The 18,847-nt window shown below is 39.2% G+C and overlaps 1 protein-coding gene across 4 annotated transcripts in view; it reads right to left on the bottom strand.

Moving 5' to 3' along the window:
- Nucleotides 1-3,604: 3,604 nt before the first annotated feature.
- Gpcpd1 (glycerophosphocholine phosphodiesterase 1) overlaps nucleotides 3,605-18,847 on the bottom strand; it is a 58,219-nt gene continuing 42,976 nt past the window's right edge. For all 4 annotated transcript variants that reach the window (XM_085696753.2, XM_085696755.2, XM_085696754.2 and 1 more), the window contains 6 exons: nucleotides 18,047-18,108; nucleotides 15,568-15,633; nucleotides 12,817-12,953; nucleotides 12,096-12,231; nucleotides 11,335-11,495; nucleotides 3,605-5,258 (listed from right to left, as the gene is read on the bottom strand). In XM_085696753.2, the coding sequence (XP_085552879.2) occupies nucleotides 5,069-5,258; nucleotides 11,335-11,495; nucleotides 12,096-12,231; nucleotides 12,817-12,953; nucleotides 15,568-15,633; nucleotides 18,047-18,108 (752 nt within the window). In that variant the 3' untranslated portion in view covers nucleotides 3,605-5,068. The remainder of the gene's footprint in view (nucleotides 5,259-11,334; nucleotides 11,496-12,095; nucleotides 12,232-12,816; nucleotides 12,954-15,567; nucleotides 15,634-18,046; nucleotides 18,109-18,847) is intronic.

Below are 18,847 nucleotides of genomic sequence, written 5' to 3'. Positions count from 1 at the left end.
AGGGTTTATTTGACTTGTATATACTGGGTCACTGTCCACTGAGGCAAGCCCAGACAGGAACCTGGAGCAGACGCCACAGAGTATGCTGTTTACTGACTTCCTCAAGGCTTTTTCAGCCTCCTTTTATATCTGGTGCGGGAGAATTGTCTGTATTCTGTCAATCATGTTTTAAATAAATGCTGATTGGCCAGGCAGGAAGTATAGGTGGGTCAACCAGACAGGAAGTAGAGGCAGGGCGATGAGAACAGGAGAATGCTACTAAGGAGGAAGCCCATTCCTCCCATTCCTGCCCAGACCACCGAGAAGCAAGATGTAACCTGCCCCATTGGAAAAAATACTGAGCCATGTGGCTAACATAGATAAGAATAATGGGTTAATATAACCTACAAGAGCTAATAAGTAGCCTGAGCTAATGGGCCAATCAGTTTTATAACTTATGGAGATCTCTGTATGATTTTCTTTGGAACTTGCTGGCTGTGGGGTACCGGGCAGAACAGAAACCCCAACAAGCCAGCCCTCATGTTACAGAATGGCGCCTAACCTCATACTACAATATCCCACCCAGGACCATCCCAGGGATGGTACCACACACAGCAAGCTGGACTCTCCCACAACAATCAATAATACAGAAAATGTCCTAAAAACTTGCCGACAGTCAATTTGATAAAGGAATTTTCAACCGGAGGTTCCAGAGGTAGTGACTAGAGAAAACAGTATTTTCCAGGCACTATAGATACAGCTGCATGAATTCACGTGGCATTGACAGATGTGCAAAATCAAGCAAGCCAGTCCAAATCCCAGTATAGATGGGACGGGGGAAATCATGAAACCCCACTGCTAGCTTTGCAGCTATTGCCAATTAATGGTTTCCAAGAGACAGAGTTCATTTTCTTCAAGGGTGTGGCCCCTGAGAGGTTGCCTATGGTACAGGAGTCCCACCCATGCACACACTGCCAGCACTAAGTGCATCCAATGGGATTATTTTATTTTATTTTTTTTTTTTAAAAAATACATGAACGAGGCTGGAGAGATTGCTACAGATGAAGGGCATTTTCTGTTTTCAGACGATCTGGGCTCAGTTTGCAGCATCTACACAGTGGCTCATAACTGTCTGGAATTCCAGTTCAAAGGGATTCAATACCTTCTTCTGGCTTCTGCCAGTACCAGGCACACTACAGTATACATGCATACATGTAGGCAAAACACTTATACACATAAAATTATGGTAAGTCCTTAGACAGCTTTAAAAGAGCACTCGACATAGGGAGTACTGGGGAGCAGGACAGGGCACGGGGAAGAGGCGGATTTGATCAAAACACAATATATACATAAATAAAATTCTCAAACATTTTAATCATCTACTTGAATTAACATACACTTATTGGGACTGGAGAGATCACTCAGCAGTTTAGACACTGCTGTTCTAGCACAAAACCCAAGTTCAGTCTCCAGCACCTCCACCTCTACAGCTCCTAACAACCCATAACTCTGGTCCAGGGAATCCAATGGTGCCCTCTAACCTCTACTAACACCAGGTGCGCACACACACACATATGCATGTAGACCAAATGCTCATAAATCAACCTAAACCAATTTTTGAAAAATGTTTATAAATACTAAGTATGTAATTTATCTTACTGTGAGAATAAAATGCAAGCTGCTAAAATGAAAACCTACACAAAATTATGCTGGAACATTTTACAGACCTGTATTCCCATTCACAGACATGCTTAAAGGCCGCAGAACAGCTTAAACTGATACTGGGAAGAAGTGGGAGTTCTGGAAGAAAGTGAGAAATATCATAGAATGAAAGGAATGTCCAAAGAACCCCATCAGAAGGCCTAAGATTCAGACTTGAGAGGTGTCCCTGTAGGGAAGTGAGAGTTACAGCTCTGGAGCTGCAAAGATATCCTGGCCTATGGGGAAGCCAGGGTATACTTGGCAGAGCCGCAGGAGGACAGCTCTGGAGGCTGGAGCTGCAATTGGACATCTCAGCCCATTTTATGGGCCAGTTAGATGACTCACTGTTACGAATATCCTACTTTCAACTTGAAAAATCACACAATCAAAACGAAAGTAAATAAACTGTATCTAAATCTCAATGAAGGGTACTCTTTCATGAATGCAGTGTAATCAAACCTATCACACTGTAGACACTACAATGCAGTGACAGCTACCCAGGGAAAGACAGGCAGAAAAGACGATTGTTCCTCATGACTACCAAGCTGGACTGCACCACACTCAGGCCCAACAAGTTCTACCTTCCCAGACAGGCCAACCCTCAGTGCGGCCTCAGGAGAGAGCTGTGTGCCTCAGTTTACTCAGCAGTGCCCATACACAGGACCAGAGAGCGATGCCAAAGAATCATACAACTCTCCAGAAAGAATAAAAATAATTACATTCAACTTTTTTGAGACAGGGTTTCCCTGTGTAACAGTCCTAGCTGCCCTGGAACTAGTTTTTGTAGACGAGGCAGGCCTCAAACTCAGAGATCCACCTGCCTCTGCCTCCCAAGTGCTGGGACTAAAGGTGCGCGCCACCACTGCCCGGCTTATATTGAACTTTTACATGCAAAAGCTGAGAGCTGAGTGTAGTGACGCACGCCTTTGAACCCAATACTTGGAGGCAGAGGCAGGAGAATCGCTGTAAATTTGAGGCCAGTCTGGTCTACAGAGCAAGTTCCAGGAGAGTCAGAGCTACAATGAGAAGGCCCCCGTCTTGAAAACGACAACAATAAAAACCAAACAACCAAACAGACTTGACATCAATAAACTATCCCAGTGGTCATAATGCATTTTAAAATGTGCATTCATGGCAACATGTCATGCACCATGGAGAGAAAAATACGGCAGGTACGATGAATGCTACCCGTGTCTCTCTGGAATGTCTCAAGGTTCAGTAAGATCACTGGCACACACAATATAACGAGTACTAAAAGGTCCCTCCCTTTCGACAGTATTGGCAATGAAGAAAGATGGCACAGAGATAGAGTATGGTATGGCGGGGTAAAGTGATTGAGAGAGTTTCCAAGCAAAGGGCACAAAGGCACAGGGATGGTCACAGGCACAACTCTGCTGAGTAGAGTGGAAAGGTGACAGCTAGTGATATGGACCCTGGGTTAGCTCAGGTAAATAGTCTAGTTACCCATTAACAGGAAGAGGGACAAGGGTTCTGTGGTAGTCATCCCAGCTCTTTGAAACTAAACCCACACTCCACAGCAACTCCTTTCCATAACCTCTCTGCTGTGCCCCTTTACTTCCCTCTGCCCCGGAGACCACCATGGAGCTAGAAGTGGAAAGTCGTGGGAAGGACCACAGAACAAAACTAGAAAAGTCTAAGGAAGTGCTCACACATGGTGTGCAGGTCTACAGAAGAAAAACAGGTCTGTTTCCAAAGGTACTGATTATACGAAAGTGCTAAATTCCCATTTGACGTGGGGAAAGACATAGAAATGGCCATGCAGAAGACATGTTCTAAACTATGCTCCATTAAACATCACATTTCAAATACAATACTGTAGGATTGCAGGCCCATATCTCCGCAGTGAAGAGCTGACCAAAGCCCCATTGGTGTACTGTTAAAAAACAAACCAGGAAGCTGAAGGTGGTAGCGCAGGGCTTTAATATCACAGGAGGCAGAGGCAGGAGGATCTCAGAGTTCAAAGCCAGCCTGGTTTACACAGTGAGTTCCAGGAGCCAAGGCTACACAGGTTGTCTCAAATTGTCATTTCAAGTCTTAGGTTCTTGGCTCCTGTCAAAGTATGCCAAAGAGTGAACAAACTGCCTCAGTAGGAACACACTGAGAGAGCAGTGAGCCAGCTTTATGATCAGAATGAAATTGCTGTTCATCAGAATACCATTATAAAACCATTCTTCAAAAGTAACACCTTCTTGAAATTCCATCTGAAGATAAAGAAAAAAATAATAAATCTGTCATTTTATTTAACATTCATTCTGAAGTTACAGTTTTATCAATACAATCTGCTTCTAATGAAGAAATCTTAGTATAAGCCTAAAAACATGCATTTATATACAGTAAGATCTTTGACATTCCTAAATAAATTACATACATGATATATATTAAACAATAAAGAATACCAATTTGAGAATTCAGGACATTTATTTTTCTGCACGGGGATTTAACTACTGTAACACTCACACAGCAGTTACGTGTACTAGGTAGTGAGACACTAAATAAGTATATTCAAAGTGTCTACAAACAGACTTTGTTTTTTAAGTGACAAAATATTTTCAGTCCTTGACATCTTCTCACTCACCTAGCACCAGATGCAAGGACTTAACAGTAAACATGTACAGTCTCATGCTTAAAACCTAAAGCATGCATTGAGTCAAATTTATATATTGTGATCTATACTACTATGTATGCAATATATAATTCTTTACTAACATTTTATACATTAAGTTACCCTGCAGCATTCTGGAATTTTAACATTTATGCAAAAACAGTTTTGAAAGGTTTATAAAACAAGTTTCATGGTTTGTCTGCAGGCTGGCGTGGGTCAGGGGGAAATGGCAGCAGTCTGAGATTTAGGTGGATGGAAACAGTGCATGTTCACATCAACTCATGTAAGACACCTACGTACACAGATGACAAAGATCTGTAGAGCTGGAGTCACCAGTGCAAATACATGCATTTGAGGTACTTATCTTTTTTCCATGGTCAGGTATAATTATGCAGTCATTTTTTTCAAGCACTGAAGATTTAAGACCTAATCAAACGAAAAGCCTGAACTTTAAATATCAGATATTTATATAATTAATTTCTTAGTATTATGCTTTTAATGAAGATTCAACATTATAGGCTTAGATACTCAACTGAAAATATTTAACAGTAGATTTTCTCATTGTATAGACTGATTGGTAATTATACCTGGCCAAGTGACAAATAGTATACTTGATATTTTTGCAGGAACTGTAATGAAATAGTAAAATACTTCATTATTGCTTCATTGGACTGAGAACCTAAACGGCAGAGAAGCAGTGTTCAAGGATGAAACTGAGCATCAGAACGTGACACATGCCCCCAAACGTCTTCTGTGCACTACAAACTAAGAGGTTTCCACATTGTCGATGCCATTGGCATCTACATGGATACCAGGCTCCCCACAAAAAGAAGAGGGGACAAAGTGGCCAACACTGGGACACAAACAGCTCTTAAGCTCTGGCAATTCTTGCTTCAGGCGTTCCAACTGCTCCACTTGGAATATATTTGGCTGTTCAGGCATCCAATCGTATATCCTATGGTGAAATAAACACAAAAAAGTAATGTAATTTCATGTTTATTAAAGCTGCCTGACTTAACCTTTCCAAGAAAATTCATTTTTAAAAGTGCCTGGGATGCCCTTATTGCAGAGATTTTATTCTGCTTTCTGATAAAACCAAAGTGTTAACAGAACCGTTCCTTTACAGCCCTGGTTACAAAGCAATTCTTCAAATCAGAAAACGGAATCCGCAGGTTCCTAGCGATTCTCAAAGTGTATGTCTTCCAAATCAATTAACTGTTGTGTCTTATTTCACAGGAGAAAAAGCTCCTGAGAGCTGGCGCTTGTCCCCAGTGACACAAGTCACAAGTGAACAGTATCTAGTGTGGAGAGAGCAGAGAGAGCCTCTGGTGGGTGAGGCTTGCCCAACAGCAGAGACCAGCTCCACATGCTGCCCTGTCAAAGTCAGTACAGGAGAATGCCAACTAGCAGACAAAGCCATGAAATTGTAGAGACTGGAGAAAAAGACAGCTGCAGTATCAGACAAAAGTTTTAGTTAGAAAAAAAAAAAAGATCAATTGCCAGCCATTCACAGGGAAAACAGCTTTAAAAGTAGCACAGTTTCCTTTGATCTGAAAGTAACGTGGGAGGGAGAGGAGGATGAGGTGGAGCCTGAGCAGCAACTCAGTATCTCAGTCTGGCCACGGCTGTCCTCCCTCTGACACTGACTTATGAGGTAAACAGATGTCTCTTAGAATGGAAGATGAGGTCCAGTGGAGGGTTTGGTATTTTAGAAAACCATCACCACTTCTACCAGCAGCAAAAGAATGTGTTAACCAATTAAACGTAGAGACAACCCACCCCTCTCAGCTGACCACACTAGAAGCCAGTTAAAGTCCCCCAAATATGATGCAGGCATTCTCTTATGAGGAATCCAATCAGCCAAAAAGTAAAGCCCTAAATACTAAGTAACCTCAGAGGTCTGAACAAGCAGGCCACCAAGACCACCCTAAAATGACACCCACCTCAACAATCCACTCACTAACCCAGAACTTCTAATTAATTTTCTAGATTTCAATCTCATCTAGGAAGCCAAGAATACTTTTAAACATGGAATATGAAAAAGGCAAAAAAAGACTAACTGTCCTGACCTGGAAGAAAGAGGACTTTCATCAGACAAAAGGAGGCTACTACTTGCTCCCTGCATAGCACTTTCAGCACAAAACAAAGTCCTCAGGAATTCAAAACACAATAGCATATAAGGAAAACTCAACAGAAACAGAGGGAAAGGTTCAGAGTCTTCCAGAGTAGGATGAAGAGCAAAACAGAGAATGGATTACAAGTGTTGTGTCCAAGAGTGAACAATACAGAGGGCTTACATAAAACTGAATCTAGAAATGTACATTCCCTGTTTTCTCCAGTACCCACCCATCACTGAACTACATTCCCACCTAAAGTTCCACACCTCTACAATCTCCAAACAAGGTCTCATGTCTGGTTTTGGAACTGACCTTCTCATCCTGTCTTTACCTGCAAGAGTTTTGGGTTGCAGCCACGTAGCTTCACACCAAGTTTGTGCTGTGCTGGAAACAAACTGGGTTTTGAGCACACTAGGCAAACACTATACCAACTATGCTGCATGCCACGTCCAGTCTTTAATGCCACACATCAAGCAAGAGGCTAGTGGGGTACCAACTGCTCAAAACAGGGGTAAAACCACTCAGAAGATCCATTTCTAGGATTTCAGAGCACTAGTAACAAAGTAGATTCTCTGAAGTCTCAAAAGGGAAACAAATTATACTTGAGGAAACAGCAACCAATGTGACTTCACAGTTTTCAATGCTAACAGAGAAAACAAAGCATGATGGGGGAATGCAAGAAAACCCTAATAAGAAACATACAGAATATGAGCCTGGCCATACTTTCAAACAAAGAAAACCTACAAACATTTACAATTAATTCTATGTCCTCCTCTCTCAGGATGACAAACAGGATGTGCTCTGTATCAATGATAGCAAACACAGAGAAGAGATATGGCTATGGAGACAGAAGTTTGAAGACTTGAAATGCCAGCAAGTGGCTGCTCTCAGGAAGGTGCCTGTGCTCACGGAAGCCAGCTGGTCTGTACTGGGACATCTTAGTGAAAACAGGAAACCACTGACACTTCAGTGGTCTTGTAATCTAAGGAGAGTGTCCCCTAGTCTCAACCAGGAACATGTTTTAATACAATATGCCTGAACCATGGGCTCATGTAGTTTCCTTCTCACCTGGCAGGACTCTACCCTGAGAACTGGTCATTGGTTATGATGGACACTCCAACTTACTTATCCTGCGACTCTTCAAAAAATGTTTGACTCAGACATGGATGCCTAATTTTGCTGAGCTAGCAGCTGAGTGGATCACAAAGCCAATGAAGTCAAGGTTTTAATCTAACAGTACATAACACATAATGGGGAGCACTAAGGAACCTTGTTTTTAATCTTACATACATGTATCTGTATTGTGAGTAAGCAAAGTTTTGGAGAAACTCTACATCTATATTTCAAGAGACCTGGTAAATAACATCCATATCAACATTAATAGCCTAATTATTATTAAGTAGTAGAATAACCAATTAGATTATATAGCCAGAACAGAATTTATAGCTATATACAAAAATGGATTAAGACCACAACAAAGCATAAAAATTAAATTAATATAAATATCAAATGGCCTATTATTTAAGGATTGAAATAAGACTAAAGCTTTTTGAGAAAAATTAAATGGCTGAGAAAAGGGGAGGGAGGGAGGGATGGAGGGAAGGAGGGAGGGAGAAACTGGGATTATACAGAAGCACAGAGGACTTAAAATCACTTGCCTTTAAACTCACTACAAGTGTTTGTTGTATTTTCCTCTCTTCTCTCTTGTTCCCTCTCTTCTTTGAAGCTGTTGGTGGTGCTTGGGACTGAACTTAAGTCATTCACAAGGCAACTTAAGTGCTCTGTCACTGGTCTATGGACTCCAAGTCCCTAGAATGGGTCAAGCTAGGCATTGGTAGGCATGCCTCCAATCTCAGAGCTTGCATAGAGGCAAGAGGAATAGGATTTCAGGGCCTGCTTCGCTATACTAGACCCTGTATTGCCTGCTGTACCAAAGCCAGATGAACATTTAACAAAGCTATAAAGGTCATCCTAAATTAATCACTCCCAATGAAATGTTAGAAAATAAAACGCATCAGCTTTACATTACAAATCAGGGCTACCTGTCCAATCTGTGCTTTAATGCTTCTGTAGAGAAACAGTTTTTCATCATTGAAAATGCATACTTAAGGTTGGGCTGCATGTCAGGTGCTCTAGTGCGTTCTTAGCATGCATTCTCCAGCACCATCTATAGCAGGGTGGTGGCCCATGACCATAATTGCAGCATCAGGTGGAGACAGGAGTGTTGGAAGTTCAAGGTCATCTTCAGCTATATAGTAAATATAGCTGGGGCTATATAACCAAACCAAACCAAACCTATACTCCTATCACCCCTCTTTCATAAGTTTCCCAAAGGCTCCAAATCACTAACCACTCAAAACCACCTAAATTTGTCCATTTAGAAACATACAAGCCAGGTAGTGGTGGCACTTTGAGGCCAGCCTGGTCTACAAGAGCTAGTTCTAGGTCAGGCTCAAAAAGCTACAGAGAAACCCTGTCTTGAAAAACCAAAAAGAAACATACAGGTAGCCAGGCAGTAGTGCATGTCTTTTATCCCAGCACTCAGAAGGCAGAGGCCAGCAGATCTCTGTGAGTTCGAGGCCAGCCTGGATTACAAAGAGTTCCAGGACAGCCAGTGTTGTTACACAGAGAAAACCTGTCTTAGAACCCCTACCCCCCAATAAAACAACCAAAAAATACAAGTAAATATAATATAAAAACAATAAGACAGGGACTTGGCCAGGGACAACTGAAGGAATAAAAAACTGGTAGTTTTTTTTTTATTGTAAGCCTTAGTAACTATTAGAATTTTTTATATTATACACACATATTTTCACACCAATATAACCTCCCTTGTCTCTCGGACCCTAATTAGAACTCATGCCAGTCTGGCTCTCCAAATACCTCAACAGTCATGTCCTGCCTCATGCATGCTGAACCTGGGCCTGAAATGTAAGTTCTATCAAAGAAAATATGCCCATCTCAAACTTCCAAATGTCCCTCTCTTCACAGATGCTGAGCCAGGAAAAGCTTTCCTCAGCACTTGGTATGACATTATCCTGCTATTCATGTCAACATCCAGCTCCAATCATGAAAGTCCTCGAGAGGAAGGAGCTGCCTAATTTATTTTCCTTAGCAAAATCATCTATGGAATTACCTCACACCATCTTTTCTTTGCCCCCAAATACTTGCAGTCATTTTTTCTTCTGCATACTCACAGATACACTAAAATTTCCCAACATTTGCTAAAGCCAGTATTTTTTTATCAAATTGTTAAAATAAAATTAATATTTTTATTTTGTTAGTTGGAAATACCTATTTTAAAAAACCAGCCAGCCAACTAGTTTAGAATGCAGGCAGACAGGCAGATAGCATGCAGGCTACAATTTAAGGCAGCAGAGCACCTAGGCATAGTGATCAGGTTTTGGAAAGTTGAGACAGGAAGATTGCAGGCTAAGCCAACTTGAGCTACACAGTGAAACCCCTTCCTGTCTCCAAAAATCAAAATAAATTAAGTTAAACAAATAAGTGAATAAACTAGACCAGCTTAGACAAAATAGTGGGAGTAAAATCTTTATTAAAAATGATATAATTTATCAGGACAAAGCATAGTATGTATTAAATCCAAGGAAAGTATATTTTTGGTTTTCAAGCTGGTCTGGTCCTTTACAACCCAAAACCTCAAAATAAAAATAAAAGTAAGAAAGAAAAGCAACCTTGAGTATCAGCAACTATTAGACTATTAAACTTCCATCTTAAAATACTAATTCCTAGAAAACTGTTTTTCCATCTAGTCAATATTAGCTCCCACAGTCTTTATTTTATTGCCCTAGCCTCTGAAGACAGTACACAAAACAAGCAAAATGCCTTGCTCTTGTGTGTCCCACAGTCTCTCTGTGTATGCACTATGGAACAGGGAGGTACTAATTCAAAGAGGCCAGGAAGGAAAGAGGGCACACGGTGTAATACATTACATGCTGTGTGTCAGTCACTGATAAATGGTGTTGAGCAAAGTAAAAGCAGTGCCCTGTCAACAGAAGCTACTGGCAAGTATAGTTGAAGAGCCTTCCTTCAAGTGAATTTCTCCCTGAAGCAAAAAGAAACAGCACATGGAGGGAAGTCAGAGAGGAAAGATCCCAGAGGAAAACAGGGCTGAGAGGTGACGGAACTCTGTCATGAAGACTTCAAGGATTTCCCTGAGAAAACAGAATAAGGAGAGTGCCCATTTATGTCGAAACCAGGGTGATAAGAAGGGACAAAAAGGTCAAGGAAATGTCCTGAGTTGCATACATATATTACTGGGAATGTATAAAGATATAAAACCCCATAGAATTCAAATGAGATCAATGTAGTGGTTTGAATGAGAATGTTCAGTTCCTGGTAGACAGACTTATTTGGGAAGAACTAGGAGGCTTGAAGGAGGTATGTCACAGGGGTGGACTTTGAGCTTACAAAAGCCAACAGGTCCAGTCTCTTTCTATCTTTCTGTCTCTCTCTGCCTCCTGCTTGTAAATCAGAAGTAAGCTTTCAGCTACTGCTTCAGCACCATGCCTGTCTGCTGCCATATTCTCTACCATGATAGCCATGGGCTCAACCTCTGCAACTGCAAACAAGATCCCTACTAAATGCTTTCTTTTGTAAGTCGTCGTTGGCATGGTGCCTTTTCACAGCACAGAAAGTAACTAAGACAATCACTGAGAAAGTTCTGACAGACAGGAAACAGGTGTGGGACAGGCCAAGGTAACTTGTACATTTGGGTTAAGGCTTCTCAAGTGGTTTTGACATAGTTCAACATCTGGAAAAAGCTCACAAGCTATCAAGATAAACTTTAGGCTAAACTACTTCATTTTAACCTAATTAAATTTAACAGTTTAGAAGATAAAAAGCTACACCTTTTATAACATTCCATGGAGATTTTTTACAAGAAACAAATACCTATCATATATTAGACCATTTACTCCAAATTCCTTCAGTTTCCTTCTGTTTTCAGGATCATTGGTGTCATCACCCCAGCAGAAAATGACCAATCCCTTAGCTTTTGCCTCTTGGACATAAGATGGGTTTCTAAGCAGGTCTTCAGTATGGGCATTAATCCCCTGAGGGAAAAAAATTCATTGTTTACAAAAAAAGAAATGTCATTACAAATACTAAACTATCAGACTCTAGGTTAGTGCTCTTTAGAGGAGATGAAACAGGGAAAAATGAGCAGATATTTTTCTTATAATTTCCCTTATTTAATGGATTATATACACGTGTGCATATAAACACAACATATTATTAATACCTATATGTAATTTATAAGCACACTGAATATGTAGTCATTGTCATTTCTCTACTTGACATTAGTTAAACCACGCCGGGCATTGGTGGCACACACCTTTAATCCCAGCACTTGGGAGGCAGAGGCAGGCGGATCTCTGTGAGTTTGAGGCCAGCCTGATCTACATTAGTTCCAGGACAGGCTCCAAAGCCACAGAGAAGCCCTGTCTCAAAAAAAAAAAACCAAACAAACAAATAAAAAACCATTATTTAATACTGTATTAAAAAAAGAGAGAAAAAAACGTTTGCACAAGCAACATTTAATGTACTTAGCAGGCTGAGTTTATATATTTATTCATTGTATATGTGTGTGCATGTGTGTAACAGTAACAATTAAGTTAATTATTTTTAAAGAAGAAAACTGGAACATAACTCACCAAAATATTTTCAAACTGTGCAAAGCTCATAGCAATGGGTGTTGTCCTAGATCTGAGGTCCATGAGTTCAGGGTAAATATCAGATTTTCCTTGGGTCAAAAATAATATGGGATATTTATTTTGCTTTTGCCGAACCCTAAATAGACAGGATAAAGAAAAAAATGGTAGAAAAATAATAATATTACTTTGAAACTTTAGAAACTACTAAAAAGAAAGAAAACAAAACAGAAAGAAACAAAGATATGCATTATGGCTCTTACCCACAATCCCAGCTCCAGGAGGTTGAGGCTGGAGGATCACTGTCAACTCAAGGCTAGCCTGGGCTACACAGCGAATTCTGGTCTACAGATTTCACACTCAAAAGCAGAACAAACAAGAAAGACCAATCCCATTACTCAGACACAATCATGTCAAACATAAAGATTTAAAGCCTTTATATACAAGAGTAAAATAATCTTAGAAATGGAGAATGGGAAACCGCAGGAGGGTTTACAGCTTGTATGACAGACGTGGGGATACAAGATCCACTACAGTACAGACAAAGGGTGTCAAGGTGGAGGGCACTTGGGAAAAAAGTGCTCTTTTTCAGGAAGGAAAGAAATGGACAACTGGCTGAGGACAAACCAGGGTGCCATCTGGACAACCTCCCAATACTGCCTCCCAAAACCTAGCTATAATCAAAGGGTGCAAAAACAAACAAAAGAACCTGAATATTACTCACATTGTACAAATATCTGCATCAAACGAAGAAAATACTATTCTCCTCTTCCCAGAATTTTCTAAAACAGTTTTTAAAATTATATCCAAAAACAGATTCATGTCAAAATATGTTGATAAGTTGCCATCCCATACTCCATCCTATAGAGAAGGAAGGAAATGAGAGGCTGTGATACATGCTGGAGCCACAGTATTAGACAAATGCCAAGAACAATCAGCCTAATATTTATAAATGTAGTTATGTGTTTTCCAAAGGTATACAGGATATTACAGGATACAGAGAGTAAACAGATTATTAAGTTAAAGCAAATAATCATATCCATCTTTACAGTTGCCCCCCGCTTGGGAAGCAGGAGATCAACTTATTTTAACACACATCACATGTATAGCATGAAGCACAGCCTTCAGCTGTATATGAATCTCAATCATTAGCACATCTGTTATTTTGTATTCTTTGACCTCTGATTTGTTTACCCCCTCAATGCAATTAGTAACTAGTTCTGGTCTCTATATTTAAAACAAAAAATCAGATTATTTTTATAAGTAAAACCATGCAATATTTTCCTATGGCAGCCTTACTTCTTTTTAGCAAATAATTTCTCCAAGGTCTATTTAATGTGGCAAATAGCAAGATCTCATTTTTTCTACAGACTAAATGTATGGCTATTTCTCGGCCTGTTTGCCCAGTAATGGACACGTAGACTGTCCTTTTTTTTTTTTTGCCTATTATGAAGAAGTAGGCAATAATTACCTTTACAGGGTCATGGTGCTTTCATTCCTTTTTGGTAGATACCCAGTGTGGAGGTTTGAAAGAAAATGGCCCCCTCAGGGAGTGGCATTATTATAAGGTGTGGCTTTGTTGGAGTGAGTATGGCCTTGCTGAAGGAAATGTGTTACTGTGGGGCTGAACTCTGAGGTCTCCTATGCTCAAGCTACACTCAGTGTGGCACCATAGTTGCTTCTGCTACCTGCAGATCAAGACATATCAACTCTATGCTCCTTCTCCAGCACCATGCCATCTGCAGGATGATAATGAACTACACTGTAAGCCAGCTCCAATGAAGTATTTTTCCTTTGTAAGAGCGGCTGTGGTCATGTCTCTTCACAGCAATAGAACCCTAAGACACCCAGGAAGAGGGATAGGAGATAGCTAGGTTATATGGCAGATTTCTCTTTCTAATTTCTTTAGAAACTTGCTTTCCATAATAGCTGTACCCTCTATATTCCTGTCCAACCATGCTTAGGAGGTCCATTTTAACCACATGGTGGCCAATATTTGGTTTCTTTTAACTTTTTTGGCAACCATGTTAAAGACATATGGTATGATACCTGCTCGTGGAACTAACATTTATTTCACAGATGAGGAAACCGAAGACGAGGAGGGACTGACTGTCAAAGAAGACATGGTTATCTAGTGATAGCACAGCAAATACTTAATGTACTGAGACAACAAGGATCAATTAAACAACCAAAGGCTTTGGTTTTAAATAAAACCAAATAAAATAAAAGATACATTTCTGGAAACCTTCAATTTACTATGACTTAACTATTTTGACATAATCTTCACAAACCATAAGATGTATAAGTCATTAATTATTACAAAATATCAAAATCCTTAAATATTAAGTCAAAATAATTCTCAACGCCTCAACAAACAAACAAAAAACTACATATTAAGAAAATCTTGGTCACAAATTTGCTGTCTGAACCAGGACTGCCTTAGCCTGATATAAAGCTAGTTATGAATTTTTCTAAACGAAACAAATCTAGGCTGTTGGTCCAAATGTCCAACACATAAGGACTCCACATTCCAGGCAACCTTTACCATACATACCTTCCTCTAGTCCAAAATGCATTCAATAATTAGTTCTTTCTTTCAAAGCTTTATTTTTTTTAAGTTATGGGTTTATGTGTGGGTATATGCACATCATACAAGGTGCCTGGGGCCAGAAACGTTGGTTCCTCCTAGACTTGGGGTTAAGGACAGTTATAAGGACCTGATGCTTAACTGAACTTGTATCCTTTTCAAGAGCAGTAAATGCCTTCTACTCTCAATAGTTAAATAATCCTTGTTTTTCTCAAATAGGATAAACTCTAGGGAAAAAGGACTTTACTTTGTCCTTATTCTGCTTATGTTCTCAGTACTCAGAAATGCCCTGACCTTTACTAACTCTCAGTAAGTATTTGTGGATAAAGAATAAGTAAACCTGGGAATGATTTAAAACATATTTACAAAAGTTTCTTCTCCTGTGGTAATATTTAGCTAAAGAATGCTCTTAGAAAATTATTAATATATTTTTAGATGTAGACCATAAAGAAATAATTAGTGAGAGTTTGACTATTTTTTAATATACCAAAAGCTGTTTATATTAATGTATACACAAGCCACATGTATACCAAAACTTTTACAATATACACTAAGCAATTAAAAAGCATTCAAATACTAGTAATAAGTGTAAAGTATGAATTATTAAAAGTCTTGGTTCAGCAGGTAAAGGTGTTTGCTACATAAGCCTGACATCCTAAGTTTGATCCCAAGTTTGTGGTGGAAGGAGAGAGCAGAGTCCTAAAAGCTGTCCTCTGACCTTCATGGGTATCATGGCACCTTTACATATTTTCACAAAAATACACACAAATTTCTTTGTCTTCAACTCTAAAACGTTCAGCAAACAATGTGCTTCAAAGAAAGAAACACAAGACTTCAGTTTTATTCAGTGTCATTAAAAACAAAAAGAGGAACAAAAAAATTACTTACCCTGTGTTGGCAAATCCATTTTATTTCTATATTAAATCCTACTTCTTCTGGCAATGATTCTAAAACCTACAGTGTTGTGTGTTGATGATGAATTGTGTTGGTTTTGGTAAGATGGATGGCAAAATAAGGAGGGGGAGGAAAACAGAATTATTACAAAAATCAGTAAGAATACATTACCAATATGTTTATTGTCATTATAATTCATTATCTATTCTAATACTGAACTAAAAACACAGTAGATTTTTATGTTAAATAAGAAGAAACAATTTCCAAAAAAGTAGGCTTAAGTAATATCTTTGATAACTCAATTTTCATCATAAAAATAGACCCTTAAGCCAGGCAGTGGTGGTGCACACCTTTAATCCTAGCACCTGGGAGGCAGAGGCAGGAGGATCTCTGGGAGTTTGAGGCCAGCCTGGGCTACAAGAGCAAGTTCCAGGACAGACTCCAAAGCTACAGTGAAACCCTATCTTGAGAAGAAAAAAATAGACCCTTAACTGTGGGGAATATTATTTTCAAATGTGTGACTTTTGTTTACGTTGCATTTGTTTAACTTTGTGAAGCTGTGTTACTGTGCCTGTCTAAAACACCCAATGGTCCTAATGATGAATGGCCAATAGCAAAGAAGGAGCAAGGACAGGTGGGGCTAGCAGGGAGAGAGTGCAAATAGAAGGAGAAATCTAGGAGAGAGAAAGAGGAAGAACAAGAGAACAAGGAAAGGGAAAAACTAGGGGCTACCCACCCAGCAAGTCATGGAGTATGAAGGAAAATAAGACATACAGAAGTGAAAAAGATAAAAGCCCAGAGACAAAAGGTAGATGGGATAACTTAAGATAAGAAAAGCTGGCAAGAAACAAGCCACACTAAGGCCAAGCCTTCATAACTAAGAATAAGACTCCATGTGTGACTTATTTAAGAGCTAGGTGGTGGGCCCCTCAAAAAGTTGAAAGAGTAAAATATCCCACAGCACTTAACCTAAAAGCTTTTTCATCATTCCTTTAAAAAAATATCTAAAGTGAGCTACTGGAAACAAGAATTGAATTAAGGAAGACTTACTTTATCCCTAACTCTAAACCTAACCCTAACCCAAGTCATGCTTTCTGAATTACATTCAGATATGTGGAATATACTAACATAAGATTAAGTAAAAGCCCTTAATCCCAGTACTTGGGAGGAAGAGGCAGGCGAATCTCTGTGAGTTTGAGACCAGCCTGGTCTACAAGAGCTAGTTCCTAGTTCCAGGACAGGCTCCAAGGTTTCAGAGAAACCCTGTCTTGAAAAACAAAAAACAAACAAACAAACAAAAAAACAAAAAAGAGATTAAATAAAAGTCATCATTTTAACTTTTTAAAAGGTGTCGTTGTTCAACAAATACCATGCTAATTGATAATCCCCAGAAAATACTATGCTATTGAGGTCCATAAATCAAAAAGGCTCATGCACGCGCGTGCGCACACACACACACACACATATACACACACTAATCACACACACAATTATAAACAAGTTGCTCATTCTTTCTAAAGAAAATGATCTGGACACATGGCAATCTGATGATTTAGGGAGCTATAATTGTAAAATCAAATTAAAAATATGATAAGGAGTGCTTGCTTGAAAGAGGCCCTAAGTAAATTCCTACCAATACCACCAAAGCAAAACCAGAAATTCAAGCAATTACCAGCATGAATAGAAGCATAGTTACTAGACCAAACAACTGACTTGAAAAAGGGGTTCATTATGAAAGTACATAAGCATCTCTCTAGCATCTATATAGACTTTCCTGAGGCTGTAAATTGTCTCCAGTTTTTAAAATATTATTATTACTATTATTTTAAAGGCAGGGCCTCAGCATGTAGCACCTGTCCTGGAACTGACTGTAGATCAGGCTGGCCTCACAGAGAGCTGCCTGTCTTTGCCTCCCAGAGTACAAGATGAAAGGTGTGTACCACCACGCCTGGTCAATTTTTAAAATCTTTATACTAGTTTTTGCATTTTCATAGTGTATTTCTGAAATCTTTTTTTTTAAACAATGAAGCCTCTTATGTTCTCTCCAGACTGTAAATTTTAAATACTACAAAAAGGCCTCTTCTACCATCACATCTTCCTTCCCCCTCTTTTCTTCCTCTTTGAGCCCTCTCCTTTCCTTCATACAGAAACATGCAAACTTGCTATTATCACCAAATTAGCCCAATAAGGGAGGTTTTACTCAACTAAAAGTTAAATAATTCTTTAAAACCATCTGAGCCTCAGGGGTGATAGCCAGCACCTGCAAACCCAGCACTTGGGGCAGGCAGAAAACCAGGAGTTCAAAAAGTGTAGGCCAGCATGAGCTATGTGATATCATGCCTCAAGCCTCCCATAACATCCATGATAATAAACTGATACAGCCTTTTTAGTGCTTGTTTAAGAGAGTAAAACAAACCATTATGCAATCAGGTATCAATGAGATAGCCTTGTCCAGGTACCTCAAGGAACTTACCATCTTAAGAGAAGGAAATGGCTGGTTTTCAGAAAGGAAATTTTCTTCCTCAACCACACTTTCTGAAATTTCAAATTATAAAAGTTTGGTAAATAAAATGCACTAGAGCAGATCTCCTAAACCCTAACAGAACCCCTGCACTGAAGCAATTACCAGATTTTAGGCTTAGTATTTCTGAAGGCCCTTGCACTTATTACCTTTAGCCATTAAGAAGAGTCCCATTTTCTAAATGAGCATCTAGCAACAAGACTTAATACTTCATGTAAAGATCATCCTTTGTGGCCCCAACAAGTGATTTGTTTTTAATAAAAACTGTTAAGATGACTTTCTGAATAGTAGTGAGAAGCAGTAATTATTCTCAGCAAAATTTGTAGTTGTATCAAAACCAGTTCACTGATTAGACTTAGAAAATCTAAGGGTTGGAGCATAGCTAGGGTGGTAAGGAGCTTGCCTAGCATGGATGAAGCCCTGGGCTCCAGTCTCAAGACCAAATAAAAGTAAGCATGGCATATGCCTGTAATCCTAGCACTTGGAAAGTAGAAGCAGGAGGGTAAGTTTAAAGTTATCCTTGAGTATATAGTAAACTTAAGGCTAGGTTAAGCTACACGAAACTGCCTTAAAAACAAACAGGAAAATCTATGGCTACTTTTGTTATCATAATCTTCTAATCCAAAATGGATTACATTTTTAAGAATCATAGAATTTTCTCCTAAAAGGAAAAATAAAATATCAATAATCCATGTACATCATAAATTTATTTTAAAATTAAAATTAGGTAAAAAATTTGCAACTGAATAATTA

The sequence above is a fragment of the Myodes glareolus genome, chromosome 10 (assembly GCF_982192425.1).
Source record: "Myodes glareolus chromosome 10, mMyoGla1.1, whole genome shotgun sequence".
NCBI classification, from domain to species: Eukaryota; Metazoa; Chordata; class Mammalia; order Rodentia; family Cricetidae; genus Myodes; species Myodes glareolus.
This window is presented reverse-complemented; position numbering and strand designations above follow the sequence as displayed.